Below are 19198 nucleotides of genomic sequence, written 5' to 3' on the forward strand. Positions count from 1 at the left end.
AGACCACGCTAGTTTTGCCACTGGATAAAAACTCAAAGATGTTATGTTATACAATGCTTCTAGCAGGCTCGACCACGCTAGTGCTGCCACTGGATACAAACACAGATGTTATATCATTCTTCTAGGAGGCTAGACCACGCTCGCGTTGTCACGGATAAATACTACTATAATAGATTGTAATTTTAATGCAAAAAAAAGATGAAATAATATTTAATTTATTAAATCTCTAATGCCATGTAAAGTGGCACAGACGCCTGCACATCAAATTCAAATTGCAACATCCAATGTAGTTGTAATGAGGGGTAGTTATATTTTGCGACAAATGTGTAGTCTGACAGGCCGTGCCGAACTTAATTCGAAAAATTGTTCCAGTGTAATCGTAAGATAATTTGGTATTTTTGGCAGGCGATAACTATATTCAAAACAAAATAATTATTTCTAAAAAATAGCAAACAGCTCACCTCTCTCAGGCGCGTAGCTCAGTTGCACCGCAGCAGCGACGAACGCCCTGTGAAGCACTGACAGTAGCTGTGCCACGTGCGGCGCATACGCTGCGTATCTATCGTTGGGGCCTTTGAGGCCGCTGCGCACCTCCCACCAGATGACGCCGAGCTCGCGGAGCAGGTGGCCCAGCTGGAAGGTGGTGTTATGATAGCATTGAAACAGGCTAAAGTACAGCCAACGAGAAGCGATACCAAATGTAAACAAACCCAATGTCATGGTCATTTGGAACAGCAGGGGTTTGACTTTGACATATTTTGGCGGGAGAACGAGACGTTACGACAAATACACAAGATGGGAAGAAACAGAATAGACTGTCAGTTCGACAGTCGAATCGACCTTTTGTATCGCTGCTAGTTGGCCGTACTTTAATTGATAGTTTGTAATATGGGCTCAAACTGACGAGACGATTGAAGAAAAATTAGGGCAATCGTATTTGCTATCAAAATTTCTTAGCGAATAGAGGTCCCTTTTTATACTAAAAGACAATGCCGGAAATTGGCGTCTTTTTTTTTCGCGCGGCCACCGACCAAACCTTGTTTTTTGATTACAAAATAGTGTAATAAACCAAACTTACTACGACATGTATACCTCTAAACTCAGTCTGAACTGAGTTACGAGCATTAGAAGTTTGATGATTTTACATACTAGATTTGCTTTTTGCACGCAAGTTTTGTATGAAATTGCAACAAAATAGTGACACTGTATGTGTAAACAAACAATACCATCCATTAAAGGCTCCAGACATCAGTGTGGAGTAGAATCAGCGCAAAAAAAAAATAGCGGAATATTTTGTTGCAATTTCTTACAAAACTTGCGCGCAACAAGCAAATCTAGTATGTAAATCATCAAACTTCTAACGCTCGTAACTCAGTTCAGACTGAGTTTAGAGGTATACATGTCATAGTAAGTTTGGTTTATTACACTATTTTGTAATCAAAAAACAAAGTTTGGTCGATGGCCGCGCGAAAAAAAAAGACGCCACATTCCATACAAAATCTGGCATTGCCATTTTACATAAATAACTTGAAAAAGTCGAACTGCCTAATTGCTTTCACAAGTTGGCTGGCGCCATCACCAGATAGAAAATGAAATTACAGAAATCGCTTACAGAAGCTAGGTGCGACAAGCCGAAGACTGAGGAAGGCCTATGTGTAGCTGTTGTGGACTACTATTAGGCTGATGATGATGATAACATTTCTAAAATCTAAACCTTACCCTCCTGCTAGTGTGTACTTTTAGCTCATAATCTGCTCATGTGGTTTCTGGTCCGACATAAGTCTGTGCAGGTCTGAAGAGTATAATTTAGACTTCTTGGCGGGAATCTGAAGTGTCATGTTAGCGGTTTTGTTTTATTTCCTCAAATTCGTGTTTGGGCGACACATTAATATGTGTAATAATGGTGGACCATTAAGTGATCGTGAACGTGCATGAGTGTGGGCAAGTGAAGCAAAACAGTGCATCGTGATTCTTCTGGTTCTCTCAAGTTGTCCATAGGAGGTCTCAGTAAAGCACCACAACTTTACTGAGACTCAAAGCGTGGGAAGGGGTATCATCTATCATCCTTCATTATATCATTACATGATCTCATTTTGTAACTCGTATCACATAAATACTTGAAAATGGCACAAATCAAGTCGACCTCGACGTGTATTGCCAACATAATCAAAAAAGAAGAAGAAGAGTATAATTTAGATGACGTAGAGTCCACAGCTGGCTGCACCGACTGCCGCTACACTACCGGCGCCTCACCTGGTCGCACGGCAGGCCCGGCGCCCGCAGCAGCGCCGCGCGCGCCACGTGCGACAGCTGCGCGGGCGGCAGCCAGGCGGCGGCGGCGCGGCAGCACCCGCTGGCGAGAGCGGCCAGCTCGGAGCCCGGCAGGCTGCAGCGACTGCCGCTACACTACCGGCGCCTCACCTGGTCGCACGGCAGGCCCGGCGCCCGCAGCAGCGCCGCGCGCGCCACGTGCGACAGCTGCGCGGGCGGCAGCCAGGCGGCGGCGGCGCGGCAGCACCCGCTGGCGAGAGCGGCCAGCTCGGAGCCCGGCAGGCTGCAGCGACTGCCGCTACACTACCGGCGCCTCACCTGGTCGCACGGCAGGCCCGGCGCCCGCAGCAGCGCCGCGCGCGCCACGTGCGACAGCTGCGCGGGCGGCAGCCAGGCGGCGGCGGCGCGGCAGCACCCGCTGGCGAGAGCGGCCAGCTCGGAGGCCCGGCAGGCTGCAGCCGACTGCATGCCCACTAACTGCAGCCACAGAACACAACTTTGATACGATGTTGACACCGTTAATAGATCGTTTCGTCCACGAAGACGCGCCCCACCATTATTCCCCTAATGTTTGAGTGTTATCGGTACACGCTAAATTATCCATGAGTGCACACGCACACTACAATAATGACGATCGGATTGCTCGGATCAAACTCCCCGTACCCCGCACTTCCCTCGACCAAAAATTTGTGGGTCGCGTCTTCGTGGATGAAACGATCTATAATTAGGTAGGATATTAAGTAATATTAACGCTGCTTAACGTCCATGCAGATTTATGTCGTCAACGTGCGTTTTGAAAACGCGAGTTGCTGCGCTGCTAGACTTAAAAAACTTTACCATTTCTTGTCTGCATTGATTGCGATAACATAGAGAGCACACCGCAATCACATTACTTGAAATAACCATAAATAACTAAGCAAAAATCTTAAACAGGTAACTTATAGGTAAAATTCAAAGAAAAACTCCTACAAAGTTCTTTCAGTCAATAAGTGCCATTTAAAAAGTTTTCTTTCTTTTTTTTAATGAAGCCTTACCACAGAATAATAATAAGTACTACGTACAGAAGTTTTACTTCGCGAAGGTATTAACAAAAAATTATGCTCAATGTCATTACCAATATGGTGTAATTTAGCTTGTCTCAAGAGTCAAGCACCATTTTGTTGACAAACGTCAGTGATCGGTACTGCGCCGAAGCTATAGGGCTGACTTCGGTAAAATGATGTGACGTGAGGTGCCAAACTGCAGAAAATGGCGGAGGAAACACATGATTTAGCAAGAATTATCATGAATAATATTAACCACTTATTTACCTCTCAGTGTCTTCAGGAAACTTAAAAAAGTACATTCTGTGTTTTTATTATTATTAAGGCAGTTAAATACTGCACAGTATTTAGTACACCATTTTCTTTATTTTTTTCCATCATACACAAGAATACGCGTGCGTGAGTCAATGTTCGCTCGTATGTGAGGCCTTGTCGAACAGTAATCCTGTAGGGGGCCATCGTGCATGTTTTGTTTTCGATGTAAACTCGCAGAGATGAACAGGCCTGGCCTTACCTCGAGCAACACCTGGTAGTCGGGCTCGTCTCTCGCGGCCCAACGCTGGGCCGCCTCCGTCAGCTCGTTCAGCACTTCGCTACGCTGCGCCGGCGTCGCGGTGTCCGCCCATCGGCTCATGTCGAACTACGGCGCAAACATATTCACCGTTATAATAAACGAACACGGTTTTTCTTTGCAAGATCGAATCAGAAATTAGGAAATCCGTAAACAAACTAAAGTCGCTGACATAGCCCGACGGATTAGCAAGCTGAAGTGGCGATGGGCAGGGCACATAGTACGCAGAACTGACGGCCGATGGGGCAGCAAGGTTCTGGAATGGAGACCGCGTACCGGAAAACGCAGCGTGGGACGTCCACCTACAAGGTGGACCGACGACATCGTAAAGGTAGCAGGGAAGCGCTGGATGCAGGCCGCTACCAATTGATCAACGTGGAAAGCATTAGGGGAGGCCTATGTTCAGCAGTGGACGTCCTATGGCTGAAATGATGATGATGAATAAACGAATAAGGTTTAAATTAGGGTGGCATATCCGCCAGAGGCAAAGGCTTTAAAACTGTGTATAATGATAAATTTAATTATTATCGCACACTAGTTGGAACCACCATAGACATTGCCAATCTTTTTCGGGGGTCCGTTTTCGGGGTCCACGCGCGGGGGGGCCACCAGCGGCCCGATGAGGCCCGCGCGGCGCTGTGCATCACTGCTGACTCACCCGAGACAGGTAGCTGAACAGTGCGGACGGCGGCAGCGGGCCGCGCAGCAGGGCGCTGTGCAGCGTAGGGATGTGCGCGGGGTCCACGCGCGGGGGGGCCACCAGCGGCCCGATGAGCGTCTGCGCAGCGCTGTTGTTGTACGAACGCCTGATCAGGTACGAGCAGAGAACGCCGTCGGAGGATAACCAGCGCTGTGGATTGAAGAAATAAAAGGAGTACATGTATGTATGAGGAACCTATCTTTTCTCAAACTATCGATCATCATGTGTGTATTATTTTACCACTTTTAAAGCAAACAGGAGGCAAACGAGCAGAAAGATCAACTGATGGTAAGTGATTACCGTCGCCCATAGACACCCGCAGACCCAGGGGCGTTCAGGTGCGTTGCCGGCCTTTAAGTTGAAGATACGCTCTCCTCTTGAAAGCTTGCAGGTCGTATCCGTCCGGAAACACCGCAGACGACAGTCCATTCCACAGTTTGGTTGTACGGGGCAGGAAGTTTCTAGAGAAACGTACTGTTGTGGACTGCCAACCATCTAAGTGATGGGGTGGAAGTGCTGTCGAGTATGTCGGTGGCGAAAAGTGGCGGCACGAATAAGTCCGGATAATTCTTCGGAGCACTCCCCGTGATACATGCGATAGAAGATGCACAGTGAGGATACATCTCTACGCAGCGCCAAGGGGCCAAGCCGATCCGAAATGTCCTGGCGAAAATCCGAATTTAAACTGAAACTTGGTTTTGAAAAATATTTTTTACCTCGGCGAGCTGCTCGACGAAGGCGGCGAGCGTGACGGCCGCGGCGCCTCCCGCGCGCGCCGCCGCCTGCAGCGCCAGCTCCGCCACGCGGCCCGCCGCCTCGCGGTTTGGTATGCGTCTGGTAAAGGAGGAAACTCGTTACTAATGCCTTGATCACACCTACCGAGCGGACGGGCGAGACAGCAAAATGATACTAGGCCGAGAGAGTTGGGTGAGCGAGTCACCTATGTGGTATGTTAAGTGAAAGACATGCGTAGGGTTTGAATGTCCAATATGTCTCGAGCGCTCGGCCGAGCACTAGGCGTAATGTTCATACATACCGAGTACTCGGCCGAGCGAGAGCACTGTCTCGCCCGTTTTAATTAATTGTAATTGGGCACGACGAGACAGTGACTCGACTCCCGTTCTACTTACTAGGCTGAGTGTCCACCCTTCCGCTGCCCCGCACTGTTTCGCTCGCTCGCTCGGCAGGTCTGAACGTGCACTGTCTCGCCACTCGTCACTCGGCCAAATGATTGACGTCACGTCCACAGATTAGAGAAAGAAAATACCAACCGAATTGAGAGCTTCCTCCTTTTGTTGAACTGAACTGACTGTGCTAATTTCAGAACCCGTATGAACAGCTACTCGCTTACATCACTGACTCGACCGAGTAAACATTTTATTGTCTCGCCTGTTTACTCGGTACGTGTGATCAAGGCTTAAGGCTGAGTGCAGGTGCGGTTTTGTTCCCCAGTCGATAAAGCACATGATGTCGTGCCCTGAATGCCCGAGCAACTGCACGCAGGATTTAATTAATGCTGCTGACACCGCCATTCTTGTAGCGGAGTTTTGGGCTGACACTGTGTAGGTTTGTTGTCGATACGATAAGAAGAAGAAGGGTGATAAACGATGCTTTTTGTATGGAGTTTGACAGATTTTTGACGTTTGTCAAAGTTAAAGTAAGATGGTGCAACTCAGCGTAACTGTTTTATGACTACCAAATCAAATGCATTTAAAACTGATCCAATAGTTTGGCAATGTTTGAAAAAATGAGTAAAATGTTTCTTCTGCAGGCGCCTTACGCCGAACAAATTACCTACATTAAAGATAATTTCGAGTACATTGACGATGTATGATGAACTATTGTCATCTTGCGTTTAATTGTTCACCAGGAGACACATTTATTATTATTGGTTTTTGGGCCTTCATTTGCGCCAGCTCGACCAGGTTTGATCTATTGTGGCAGCCCTTGTGTTTAGAGTTCACTGCTTAGTCCCGTTGAGTCTATAAATTTCCAGATTCTTTGGAGCGTGATATCTGCTATCTCATCCGGGTGCATGATGTGTCGCCCGAGATGGATACTTCTTTTGCTCATAAGCGGGCCGCATGGCCGTCATAGGAGACACATACAAGGGATACATACCTGACGATAGTGAACAGTGCGGCCGCCGTTCGCGCGGCGTGCGGTCGCGGGCGCGCCAGCCGCCGCGTGCACGCCATCGCCTTGGCCCTGCAAATAGGAAACTGAGTTGACACTGTTTGCATTTTTTGTTAGGTATCTTAAAAGGATTGATTTGTGGTTCTATTTTTTGTTAGGTATCTTAAAAGGATTGTATAGCGATTCAATGAGGGCTATCGTTTTAGCGCTCATCAAGATGGCGCCACTGAAGAGTAAGGTCCTGTCAATCGCCGGGGGTGCCAACTGTTAAGTATAAAAACGATAGCCCTCATTGCGTACTTACCTGTTTTCTTTTATGCCCTGTACTGCGCCCACTGCTATGCACCATTCGTGGCCCTGTACAATAATAAATACACTGTATTATTTACTTACCAATTAGGTTATACTAGCGTCAGCCCGCGACTTCGGACCTCGTTTAATCACTAATGATGTTAATAGACGGCGTTTCACGGCTTTCCCGCACGAATAATTTACGAACGTCAAAATTTTTTGGTCCAGCGCGAGAAGATTTTAACCGATAGATCTATCGGTAAATAATTATTTATTGAAATTAAGTTGGTCACATATCGTCATAAATTATAGCCTATATGTTAATCTGGGTTATAAACAATAATACTGTAGTTTCAACAAAATCCGTTCAGCAGTTTTTGCGTGAAAGAGTAACAAACATCCAGACATCCAAACTTTCGCATTTATAATATTAGTAGGAAGTAGGATTGAAAATACATTACTTACATCACCTGAAATGCAAGCTAAAAGCTTCTCCATATCGATAAAAAAACTAATACGTACCGTTGGTGCATACGTGACCTGAGTGCAGCGCTGAGAGCAATACTTGCGCATAACGGGCAAGGGTTTGGCCACGCGTTGTTCCTGCACAAGCTTCCACAGCACTATGTTAAGGTTTGCCAACGTTGACACCTCTGCATTCGATTCCCTGTAAGAACATTTTTTTTTTTTATCTACAACGAGGAAGCTCTTGGCCTGTATCTCACCTGACGGTAAGTGATGATTAGGCCGAAGGTGAAAGCGAGCTTCACCCGGAATCCTCAACTGGCTATCTTACCTCTAACTGCCGGAACACAACAATGCTGTTAACATTGTTGTTATGGCGACAGAGTTAGGTAAGATGGTGGTAGCTAGCCAGGCGGACTTAGAACAAGCCCTACCACCAACCAAACCGAATAGAAAAATCTGCCCCCACTGGGAATCTAACCCGGGACCTCTGCGTCCGAAGCAGGTGGTCTTACCACTAGACCACAGAGGCGGTTAAAAAATAGATTTAGGAAACAACCAGTTGATATCGATAATTCATTGCTCCTCTAAAATTAAATCTGGAATTCGAAAATGTTAGACGATTCACACGAATCGATAACTAGTCGAACGAGATTGTTGTATGTCAGTCTCATGTTTTTTCCGAATCGCCCTTGCAGCGTCCAACTTAAGCTGAGTTGCACCACCTAAACAATAACCGTAACTATAACTTTAACCGGTGTTTTGGTATGAATTTTGACAGACTTGCCGTTTCTTACGGTTAAAGTCAAGGTGGTGTAATTCAGACTTACAGTTAAATAAACCCTAAAACAGTATCGGTACTTACTTCGCCAACTTTTGCAGATCTTGGCAGTGAGATTCAACGAGACTCAGAAGGGAGCGAATGTCTTTGAAGTCCACCTTGTCCACAGGCGACTTGACGGCCGGCCGTCGAGACCTGTGGAAGAATAATATGAAGTGAATAAGGGATTCGTATAAAGATACGCACACACATTTCCAGTTAAGTTGATTTACTTTTATTTTATAACAAATATATAGGTACAATGAAAGTATTAAAGTGTCAGAAGATTATATTTAAACTTAGCTAACACAATTCAAACAGTGCCGACTGCCGATTCTACTGCATGGATTGCTCGTGCTGAATGAGTTTATACTACCCGTTCGCGCTAAGTTTGCCGGTCCGTGGAATGCGATTAAACGATATTAGTTAGTGATAAACGCAATTAATGTGTCTTATTTTACGCAAATACACAATTTATATCAATAATAATAAATAAAAAATATTTGAAATATAGTTTGTTATAGTTATAGACGCTTCCCTTCGAGTGACATCATATCGCCAGTGGCAAACTTAAAGCGAGCGGATAGTACGGGAAAATACGTACAGTGAGCCACATTTCACCATCCATTTCAAATAGAATTACTTTAGAAGGGATATACCTTGAGATAGAACGAGACGACATGACAGGTATCTGGAACTGTGGCCCACTGTACGTATACGTTAGACTCTAAATCTCTAACGGTTAGAGATTTTTTTTGAGCAGTAATATTAAATTAACCCTTTCCGTTTGTGGCCTGTGTAAACTACCTACCTCTTGGGCTTCGTGTTCTTTATATCCATGAGCACCCGGACGATTGTGTCGTAGGGCGTGGCGGGCGCGGGGGGCGGGGCTTCGGGCGCGGGCGGCGGCAGGGGGAGGGGCTCCCGCTCCGCAAGGGGCGTGGTCACGCGTCTGCGTGCCACCTCCCACATCGCTTCTTGCAACTGTTTCAAATTAACCCATTCGTTTATTCGGTTGTTGAATAGCTCGCAGCCGTGTGGTGACGGCAGAGTAGAATACATTTGTCACCAACCCCTACTCTTCCCGCGGGTGTCGTAAAAAGGGCTGTTGATGATGATGAATAGCTCGCGCCTTGCCCGCGTGAAATTTAGTTTTTCACAGATCGTTTTATATTAGCCGTTACATTAATACTTTTGTTAACCAAATAAATAACTTTATTTATAAAAGTTTATGCCATATTATGCTCTCTACGTATGTAAACCAAAATATTAACGTTATGCCTTGAACTAGTGGGTTCACATAACAAAGCATAGGTGGCGCTATTGTGGCCCTGTTGATAAAAGAATCTTTGTGCTGTTTCACTTTTTTTTGGATTCACATTCGACTCCTGCGTGAATGTATTCACAAACATTACTATGAGGTCGCACAGTACGCGTGAACGCACAGGGTGACACACGAACCATTCACAGAGCTATATTTAACGCTGTGCGTTCGATTTGCTGCTTCACTTAAGCAAGCATCGTTTGTGAATACGGGCGATAAGTTTCTCCAAAATCAGTCCTAACAGAGTAAATACAAATGAGTAGGTCTTCTTCATAGAAACGCACCGAGCGCGGTTTGTATGTGAGCGCACCAATACGCATGCGGCGCGCACGCACTCACCGACAAAATTTAGCGAGGTCGAATGAGGGCTATCGTTTTAGCGCTCACCAGTTAGCGCCACTGTAGAGTAAGGTCCTGTCACTTGCTAGTAGCGAAGACAGTGGCACCAACTGGTGAGCGCGAAAGTGGTAGGAGGACTATCGCATTTGCACTCATCAAGATGGCGCCACTGTAGAGTAAGGTCCTGTCAATCGCCAGGGGTGCCAACTGTTAAGTATAATAACGATAGCCCTCATTTTGTGTGGTGCGTTTCTATGAAGATGACCTACTCATTTGTATATATTCTGGTCCTAACGTGAACTCACACGTTCCGGCAGCAAGCGCGACACGTCGGCGTCGGTCTGCCGCGCGCGCACCGTGTCGCCCGCGTCCAACCACTCTGCATATTTTCCCAGCATGCTGCCAACAAAGTAAATAAATGATTTATTTCTCACACAAAAATGCAGGATACAATACATTTAAAGAAAACTCATTAATGAGTGTGTGAGACCGGAGCCTGAGCTAGGTAAATGAATACCTGTGTTACAGGTCACCGGGCCCCCACCACCACGGATTTGAGCAAGTATAGCTAGCAAAGGCGAGAACATTTTAAATACGTGTTATGTTATTAGGGTTGTTCAATAAGTAATGATTATGGGATATTTCTAGTCAACATAAAAATGAAAAAAAAATGGATAGATAGCTTAATTATTCACTAGAAACTGGTAAAAATCATATAAATACACCAATGCGTTTAAGAATTATATTGATGTGAACAGGACTAGTCGGAAAGTCCTTGTTTTCTGTGGCCCATGCGTACATGGCTTTGAAGTTGCAATGGCTGCCAAAAAAAAAATGGATAGATAGATCTAGAGATCTGACTCTCAGCTATATTTATAGCTCTTTTTTCCGACTTAAAAACTTACGCTTACCGGGCGACTGCTCTGACCATCTGAACTACTTAGACATTGGGTATGTAAAATAAATATGTATGACTAGCGGTCGCCCGCGACTTCGTACGCGTGAACCTCGTTTAATTACTAATGATGTTGATATATGGCGTTTAACGGCTTCCCCCGCATGAATATTTATGAACGTCAAACTTTTTTGGCTGTAGATTTTAACCAATGACGATAGATTATTTAGTTTGTCTCATATCGTCATAATTATAGCCTATATGTTAATCTGGCTTACCTCTCAGCCGCCGCATGGTACTTGATCGCCAACTTGACATTCTTCATGTATACATCATTTTCTTCCGTCGAGCCCCTGCGCGATGCCACTCTCTCCACTTCCGAGTCATCCGACTCGGTGGAATCGCTCGACTCGCACGTCAAATCGTTAATCGATAACGGCATCAGTTGACCATCGAGACTCCTCGATTCGGACTTGACTACCCTGGATGTATTTGGAGCTGGAGTGGTGGGTTCAGGGTTTTCTGAAGCTAATCTTTTCTGCTCGCTCTGGTGATACTTGATGGAGTCTTGGAGGCGGCGCTTGAGCTGCGCAAGAGTGCGCGACTTGATGATTCCGCTGAAGAATAGCGGGCCCACTGCTGGGGTTTCTGGGCTGGGAAGCGAAAAGTTTAAATCACAATATTTTCTAGACAATAGAAAAGTGGACTTTTTCTCAGTTTAAGAATCTGATAATTACGGTCATTTAGTCTTAACCAGAGGATCTAATGTACAGAAGGCAAATAAATGAATTGGCTTACTGTTTATGATTAAATTCAACATAATAATAATAAAATTTATCTTTTGTATCAAGCGGCAATTGAAGTAACTCGCAACTAAAGAAATCCTATGACCTAATTATTACTATGGAAAAGAACAAAACTGGCTAAAGTCCGGTCGCCGAGCACGTAGAATTTGCGTTCACGTAGAAGCTCGCGCTGACTGCGGCCGCCCGTCGCACAGTCGATAAGGATAGGTAGCTTGGGGTCATTGGACGACTACGTGCTTGGCGACCGGACTTTACTAATATCGTGGCTTAATACTCACCTACCGCCAGGCCCACGGGAGAGATACAGCTGCATTAGCAACGCCCAGAGTAGGAGATGCGCGAAGTGTGCCATCGGCGCGCCGAGAATGGCCGCCGCCGTCTTGTATATCACCAGGTCTTCCGCCGACGTCGACGACCCGATTAACTGAGAAAATAAATTGTTAAAAAGACGATTTAAATTTAATGCCATACTTTTCCAACTTCGACAATATTTCATCGGTTTGTAATATAAGATTTTAAACTTTCGCGTTCCTTTATACCGTCATTCATTCATTCATTGACTGGACTAACTGACGCCGCCAGTCTGCTTGTGACCACGGCTGCAGCATCGCAGCCAAAACGTCAAGCCGTGAGTACATAATTTAACTCATTAATAAACGTCGCGTTAAGATCCGTGTCTTACTATTTTAGTTGGACTAATTGAGTTTCGAACTCAGCGCATTAGTTGGCATCTCTCTATATCTCTATGAAATAAACTATAAAAGTTACATTGAGCGCGTTGGCGACGTGTATGCGCTGGTTGCCGGCGCGCTGGAGCAGCAGCGCCTCCCTCCTCCAGTCAAGATTATTTATTGGTCGTATCGAGCAGTCGGTCGCAGGTTTTTATACTTAAGTACACAGATGGCTCACGCCCCCTTTAAAGGTCTTTGCGCCTCCCCTAGGGGGCGCGCCCTCCACTTTGGGAACCAATGCTCTACACCGTCATTCATTGACTGGACTAACAGATTTTCGAACTTAGCGCATTAGTTGGCATCTCTCTATAAAATAAACTCTAAAAATTACATTGAGCGCGTTGGCGACGTGTATGCGCTGGTTGCCGGCGCGCTGGGCCAGCAAAGCCGCTTCGAGGCGCGGCAGCAGCGCCGGCGCCAGCTCGCGCCGCACCAGCCACGCCCCCAGCGCGGCGTAGCTCAGCAGAGGCGCGCTCGACGACGCGCGAATCGCCGCACTCATTTGCTGGACCCAGTCTTCGTTCTGCACAAGTTTAATTGTAAAATAATAGACTATTTGACTGGTGTCAAATTAATAATAATTGAAGCATTGGGAGCAACAAGGGCGTTTGGTACCGAAAGTCCGTTTTGATGTTATTATATCAAAACATGCACTGTACCATCTAGTTTAACATCCCAAAAACTCGTTTCGATCAGCCGCTCCCTGATGGCGTGAGAATAATTTATGTCACAAGTGGCGCTACGCCCTTGTTGCACACAGTAACAAAAGTGCATTTAAATTCGACCTGTATGCATTTTTTAAAAACCTATTAATGTAAAAAATGACTGAAGACTAATTTCAAGTCTTCCAGTGACTTGGACCCCTTTTAGATTGGTCCACGGACCAAGTCGCCAGACTGAATTTTCAATTATTTATTCCTCCGGCAAATGGACTCACTTTAAGATTCTAGAGTAGATTTGTGTTGATTTCGTGTTTAATTTATTAACAAAAATATTGAAGGTTCACCTTTTTAGCTCTGGAAACTGCGGCAACCAGTTTAAAAAAGAAGAAAATATTTAAAAAATTAAATTCAGCGACTTGGTCCGTGGACCTAGCTAAAAGTGAGCCAAATGAGTGGTTGAAACTGGTCCTGACATTCCAGGCAGGCCTGGAGGATCAGGCTGGACCTTCCAGGCCAGTTGCAGCTGATTCTGAAGATTCCCTTCAGTGTAGTGAATATTTTGATAAATCTGATTAAAACACGAATGTTGGAAAAAATATTAAGAACGTTGAATATTTTAACGGTGATTGTAATAAATACACATGTTTGACTTACATTTTAATTAAAATTAATAAAATAAGTATTCAAACTCTTATTTATTTTCCATAAAAAATAATAATTTAACTAACGTCCTATCTGTTTACCAGTTTGGTGCAACAAGGGCGGATAACACAAGTAAAAAAAATCACTTTTTAAGATGTTTTCGATTGCTTTAAAATAGTTATAATACCTTAATCTTATTGCTAAATCATGGGACTAACAAATAATAAAGTAAGTGTTAGTCAAATTATAAACATTAAAAAAATATAAGACATTGAAACTTTCATCGTCAATTTTCTCGAAACTCAATTTTACGAGATACGCCCTTGTTGTACCCAATGCTTCAATTCGAAATCACAACTTTTTAAAAAGACACATCATTCGTCTTAAAAACTTAATTAATTTTAAATTACCGTTAATTAAGTTGTGTGTTTTGTGACGTCACAGGCTTGTATTGCCATACAAAATCTATGGGAGAGAACCGTTTAATTAAGTTGTGTATTTTGTGACGTCACGGGCTTGTATTACCATACAAAATCTATGGGAGAGAATTGTTATGACAGTTTTAAAAAGTACGTCAACTGATTGAAAGAAAGAAAGAAGAAATATTTATTCAGTATTATTGGTGGTGTCCAATACCTTAAATTAGTCTCTTAGCAACATAATTGCATTTGGCAGACCTGAATCGACCTGTTTAGAAGCTCGGCCACACGAATAGTTTCAACATGACCTTCTTCCAATTGTAACAAAGACGTGTTGCGAAGTTGGGAGCCGTCCACGGGTCGGAAGACGTCAGCGTGGGCGGCAAGCCTCCCACTAGGTGGACCTATGATCTGGTGAAGGTCGCGGGAAGAACCTGGATGCGGGCAGCGCAGGGCCGGTCGTTATCGAAATCTTTAGGGGAGGCCTTTATCCAGCAGTGGACGTCATTTAGCTAAAACGAAAGAACATTTTCTAGCGCTATAAGCTACCTGGTGCTGCTACCTTAATTTCGAACTTCTCCTATGTTCTTCTGATTAATTTCGTTGCGGGTCCAATGACAGTTTAACTTTCCCCCAGTACGAACTTGACGTTCACTGGTTGGGTTTTTATTGGCGGTCAAGCTGTAGATCCTGGCTACACAGGAGTTGCAGCGGTGGGAACGAAAGGTGGGAATGCTCCCGTACCTGGTGCTGCACGAACTCGTTCAGTTTAGCTCTCGGCGCCGGCCGCCATAGCGCGCACACCCTCTCGGGAACTAGCGCCGAATGGGGTACGATGCTGCATCTGTTCCTACCAAACAATTGTAAGCTACCTGGTGCTGCGCGAACTCGTTCAGCTGCCAGAGATCCCGCGGGCGCAGCGCGGCGTCCAATAGCGCCGCCGCCCCCGGCCCAAGTAACATTTTACTCCATTTAAGAGTTCACATTTAGTTCCAATGTGTACTTAAAGCATTAGTACAGTTCACTCGTGATGTATAAGCTGTATTATTGCAATTAATTACACCTATACCTGTCTAAGGGACTTATAGGAGTGTAGACTAGTGTAGAGTTATACTTTTATACGATTGTTGGTGTTATAATACTCTAACAACTATCCTTTAGTCAGCCATCTGACTAAGAGCATTATAGGAGGGTAGAGATACGGCAACCGCTGTTTAACGGCCTACTTGTACGATGTTATAGAGCTAGCATTTTAATAGAACACACGTGGTCATTTATAAAGCCAAAGGCTGTTATGTTTACTTGTTTTAGACTGTTATACAGCTAGTAGCTGTAGTAGGACTTGTTTGTGATAATTAAAATAACCTTTTTTTACTATCTGTACAAAAGTGTTTCAATGGTTCGCATGTACACTGTAGGCTGTTAAAAGGACTATATGTGTTGTCCATTAACATCAATAGCAGTTTATTTGTCCACAAGTACTACTCTTATTTGCTTTAAGCTGAACACGAATGTGAATGTGATATTCTATTACACATTTCCCCAAGCCTGTTTTTAGTTGTTCATGGTGGTTCTGTACATGATGCAGAGGAAAATATTATGCCTGAACCTGAAATTTCCCTTCAAAATATACCAGATATCAGAGTGTGATGATTGCAGTTCTTGTGATAGTGAATACCATTTTGATTTGGACAATTATTTAACCTTTCGCAAAAAAAATAAGAACATGGGCTATTGAAAATCGTATTCCTCATTCCGCTTTGAATAAATTGTCAAGCATAATAAACGAATTTAAACCGGGAACACTACCGTCTGATGCTTTAGGTATTCATACTTGACTATTAGTACCTGGGCTAGGCGATTTAACGGACATTAATAATTTTTATTGCGGATCTCTAAAATTTCAGTATTTGAAAGAATTAAAGATACACAATTGACCTGAACTAGGTACATCTTAAAGCTGTACATAAGTTCACATTAGAATAAATTTATAGACATTAGCGCTGTAGTGGTACAAATGTGGAACTTCATATAGATAACAGCATTCTAACAGAACACATGTGAACCTAATATACGCTCACCGCATTAAATTGGAGTTATAACAGTTCACATAGCCGTATTTCATTTCCACCATTTTGTTCTACATAACCTAAAATATTTACCAAATAAATCTCCAAAATTAATGCAGATTTATCACAAAATTCGCAGATAGAGCGATTGAGTTTTGGTTTCATGTTATAATTAATTACCGTAATATAATTATAATGCCAATCCAATATCAAAAACTGAAAATTGTAGATTTCCTCTCAGCCAGTTTTAAATATTTTAAAATGAATATCGCGTTTTTACAGAGGCGCGTAAATATTTTAGCTGTAAATATGTATACATTTCACGATAAAGTTGCATTCCCAATGGCATTAACATTATTAAGTATTTAAAACCCGTGTTATTATTTGCATAAATGATTATCCGCCCGAGTTGTTTCCCTCTTGGCACTCACGTACAAATACCAAACTAATATTAAAATGTGGAAATAATTTAAGACACACGTGAACTTTAGGTAGCATTGGAGTACTTTTGTCAGACTTTATAACTTTGAAAGCTGTGCATTTAGCCACTTGTTACTCTTTATTGTCCTCACGTACGTTGTATGGTTCACACTGCGTCCCATATAGTGCCGTAAGTCAGCCTTAAGTACGATGTTACTACTTAAACTGCTATTATAATGCTATTATACTGCTAATGTACAGCCATAGTGAACTTAAAGCTGTCTAATTTGTGCCCAAACTGGTTCTATAAAAGCATTATAGCAAGCTATACAGCTCGTATACAGCTGACATACACAGCTTGTGGAGTACATGTGAACGACTATTGAACTCTTAAATGGAGTAAAATGTTACTTGGGAGAGATCGCGCGGGCGCAGCGCGGCGTCCAATAGCGCCGCCGCCCCCGGCGCCGGCCGCCATAGCGCGCATATCCACACACGGACTAGCGCCGAATGGGGTACGATGCTGCATCTGTTCCTACCTAACACTTGTCTACCTGGTGCTGCGCGAATTCGTTCAGCTGCCAGAGATCGCGCGGGCGCAGCGCGGCGTCCAATAGCGCCGCCGCCCCCGGCGCCGGCCGCCATAGCGCACATATCCACACGCGGACTAGCGCCGAGTGGGGCACGCCGCCGCATCTGATGCAATACCACGGATGGGCTTATTCCACTATTCCCCGCTGACAATCCCCGTCAACGGGGATTAGTGAACTTTTTGTTCACTATTCCTCGTTAACGTTAAATTTGAACTTATAACGGGGAATAATGAACTAAAAAGTTCATTAATCCCCACAACATTCAAAATAAAATCCTAATATAAGCTCCAATTGGCGTTAACGGGGATAAGTGAACTTTTTGTTTTGACGGGGATTGTCAACGGGGAATAGTGGAATAAGCCCACGCATGTGAACATGAAAAAGAGGCTCCACAAAGACAGTACGGACTTTAAGCGCTCAGCCTTAAGAGTAGGAATTGTTTTGCTTTGTTTACTTCTATGAAAACTTATAAAACTAATTGTATTGTTGCAGGAAGCTTTTTTAAAGCCCTTTTACACGTCCCAGTATTAATCTTACCACTGCTTCGGGACAATAAATGATATGAGCCACTGCCGACAAAAGGCAGCGAAAGTCACTCAGTCACTTTTCATATAACGGGTTCAGCTTCAAACAGCTCCAGAACATGAGTCCGACTCATGAGTCCCCAGCCAGCTGCTCATGCACCAGACACGGGCCAGTGCTGAGAAGAAGCAGCGCAAGTCACTCAGTCACTTTTCAGGTAACGGTTCAGCTTCGAACAGCTCCAGAATATGAATCGGACTCACGAGTCTCCAGCCAGCTGCTCGTGCACCAGGCGCGCCAGTAATGCGGCCCCGGGGCTCCCGCGGCCCAGCGCCCGCGCCACCAGCCCGCCGGCGCCCAGTATCAGCGAGAAGAGATCTGTGAACCTGATACACACGGTCCTTAGTTTCAGCACAGAATAATAATAAGTACTACGTACAGAAGTTTTACTTCGCGAAGGTATTTAAAAAAATGTATGCTCAATGTCATTAACAATATGGTGTAATTTAGCCTGTCTCAAGAGTCAAACACCATTTTGTTGACAAACGTCAGTGATCGGCACTGCGCCGAAGCTATAGGGCTGACTTCGGTAAAATGATGTGACGTGAGGTGCCAAACTGCGGAAAATGGCGGAGGAAATACATGATTTAGCATGAATTATCATGAATAATATTAACTACTTACTTACCTCTCAGTGTCTTAAGGCAACTTAAAAAAGTGCATTCTGTGTTTTTATTATTATTTAGGCAGTTAAATACTGCACAGTATTTAGTACACCATTTTCTTTATTTTCTTCCATCATACACAAGAATACGCGTGCGTGAGTCAATGTTCGCTCGTATGTGAGGCCTTGTTGAATAGTATCCTGTAGGTGTGCCATCGTGCGTGTTTTGTTTTCGATGTAAACTCGCGGAGATGAACAGGCCTGGTTTCAGCCGAATGACGTCCACTGCTGGACAAAGGCCTCCCAAGGATTTCCACAAAGACCGCAGAAGCGCCGCCCGCATCCAGGCAGCTCCCGCAACCTTCACCAGATCATCAGTGATGGACTGATAGAAGGAGGCTTGCCCACACTACGTCTTGCGGCTCGTGGTCTCGTGAACTTTTCTGCCCCAGCAGCCATCAGCTCTGCGAGCTATGTGCCCCGGCCATTGCCACTTGATTTTAGTGATTAGAGTCAGTCACTTTGGTTTCCTATGGATTTCCTCATTTCTGATTCAATCACGCAGGGAAACTCCGAGAATAGCACGCGGTCATATTTATTTTATTTTAACGCACAGCTACAAAGAACCAAAAATAACAATACATTTGACACAACAACTGCATAATGTAGGTCAAAGTCAAAGCTTTTATTCAGTACTTAGGTCCTTTCCAGGACGTTTAAACTCGTCCTAAATATAGCTTGCCCTACTACCACTTCGGGACACAACATATGGGCTGGTGCTGAGAAGTGGCGAAAGAATCTCAGTCACATGATTA

The 19198-nt window shown here is 44.4% G+C and overlaps 1 protein-coding gene across 1 annotated transcript in view; it reads right to left on the reverse strand.

Annotated features, from left to right (window-relative positions):
• The window catches only part of LOC135076720 (uncharacterized), a 36048-nt gene that overhangs the window by 11695 nt on the left and 5155 nt on the right, over positions 1 to 19198 (reverse strand). The window contains exons 5-23 of the mRNA XM_063971141.1: positions 17983 to 18105; positions 17159 to 17300; positions 12724 to 12915; positions 12430 to 12486; positions 11940 to 12085; positions 11134 to 11508; positions 10266 to 10359; positions 9109 to 9281; positions 8343 to 8453; positions 7535 to 7679; positions 7026 to 7078; positions 6707 to 6793; positions 5302 to 5419; positions 4544 to 4735; positions 3829 to 3954; positions 2590 to 2748; positions 2422 to 2538; positions 2254 to 2370; positions 462 to 633 (exon numbers count right to left, since the gene is read on the reverse strand). Of these exons, the coding sequence (XP_063827211.1) occupies positions 462 to 633; positions 2254 to 2370; positions 2422 to 2538; positions 2590 to 2748; positions 3829 to 3954; positions 4544 to 4735; positions 5302 to 5419; positions 6707 to 6793; positions 7026 to 7078; positions 7535 to 7679; positions 8343 to 8453; positions 9109 to 9281; positions 10266 to 10359; positions 11134 to 11508; positions 11940 to 12085; positions 12430 to 12486; positions 12724 to 12915; positions 17159 to 17300; positions 17983 to 18105 (2699 nt within the window). The remainder of the gene's footprint in view (positions 1 to 461; positions 634 to 2253; positions 2371 to 2421; positions 2539 to 2589; positions 2749 to 3828; positions 3955 to 4543; positions 4736 to 5301; positions 5420 to 6706; positions 6794 to 7025; positions 7079 to 7534; positions 7680 to 8342; positions 8454 to 9108; positions 9282 to 10265; positions 10360 to 11133; positions 11509 to 11939; positions 12086 to 12429; positions 12487 to 12723; positions 12916 to 17158; positions 17301 to 17982; positions 18106 to 19198) is intronic.

The sequence above is a fragment of the Ostrinia nubilalis genome, chromosome 12 (genome assembly GCF_963855985.1).
Source record: "Ostrinia nubilalis chromosome 12, ilOstNubi1.1, whole genome shotgun sequence".
NCBI classification, from domain to species: domain Eukaryota; kingdom Metazoa; phylum Arthropoda; class Insecta; order Lepidoptera; family Crambidae; genus Ostrinia; species Ostrinia nubilalis.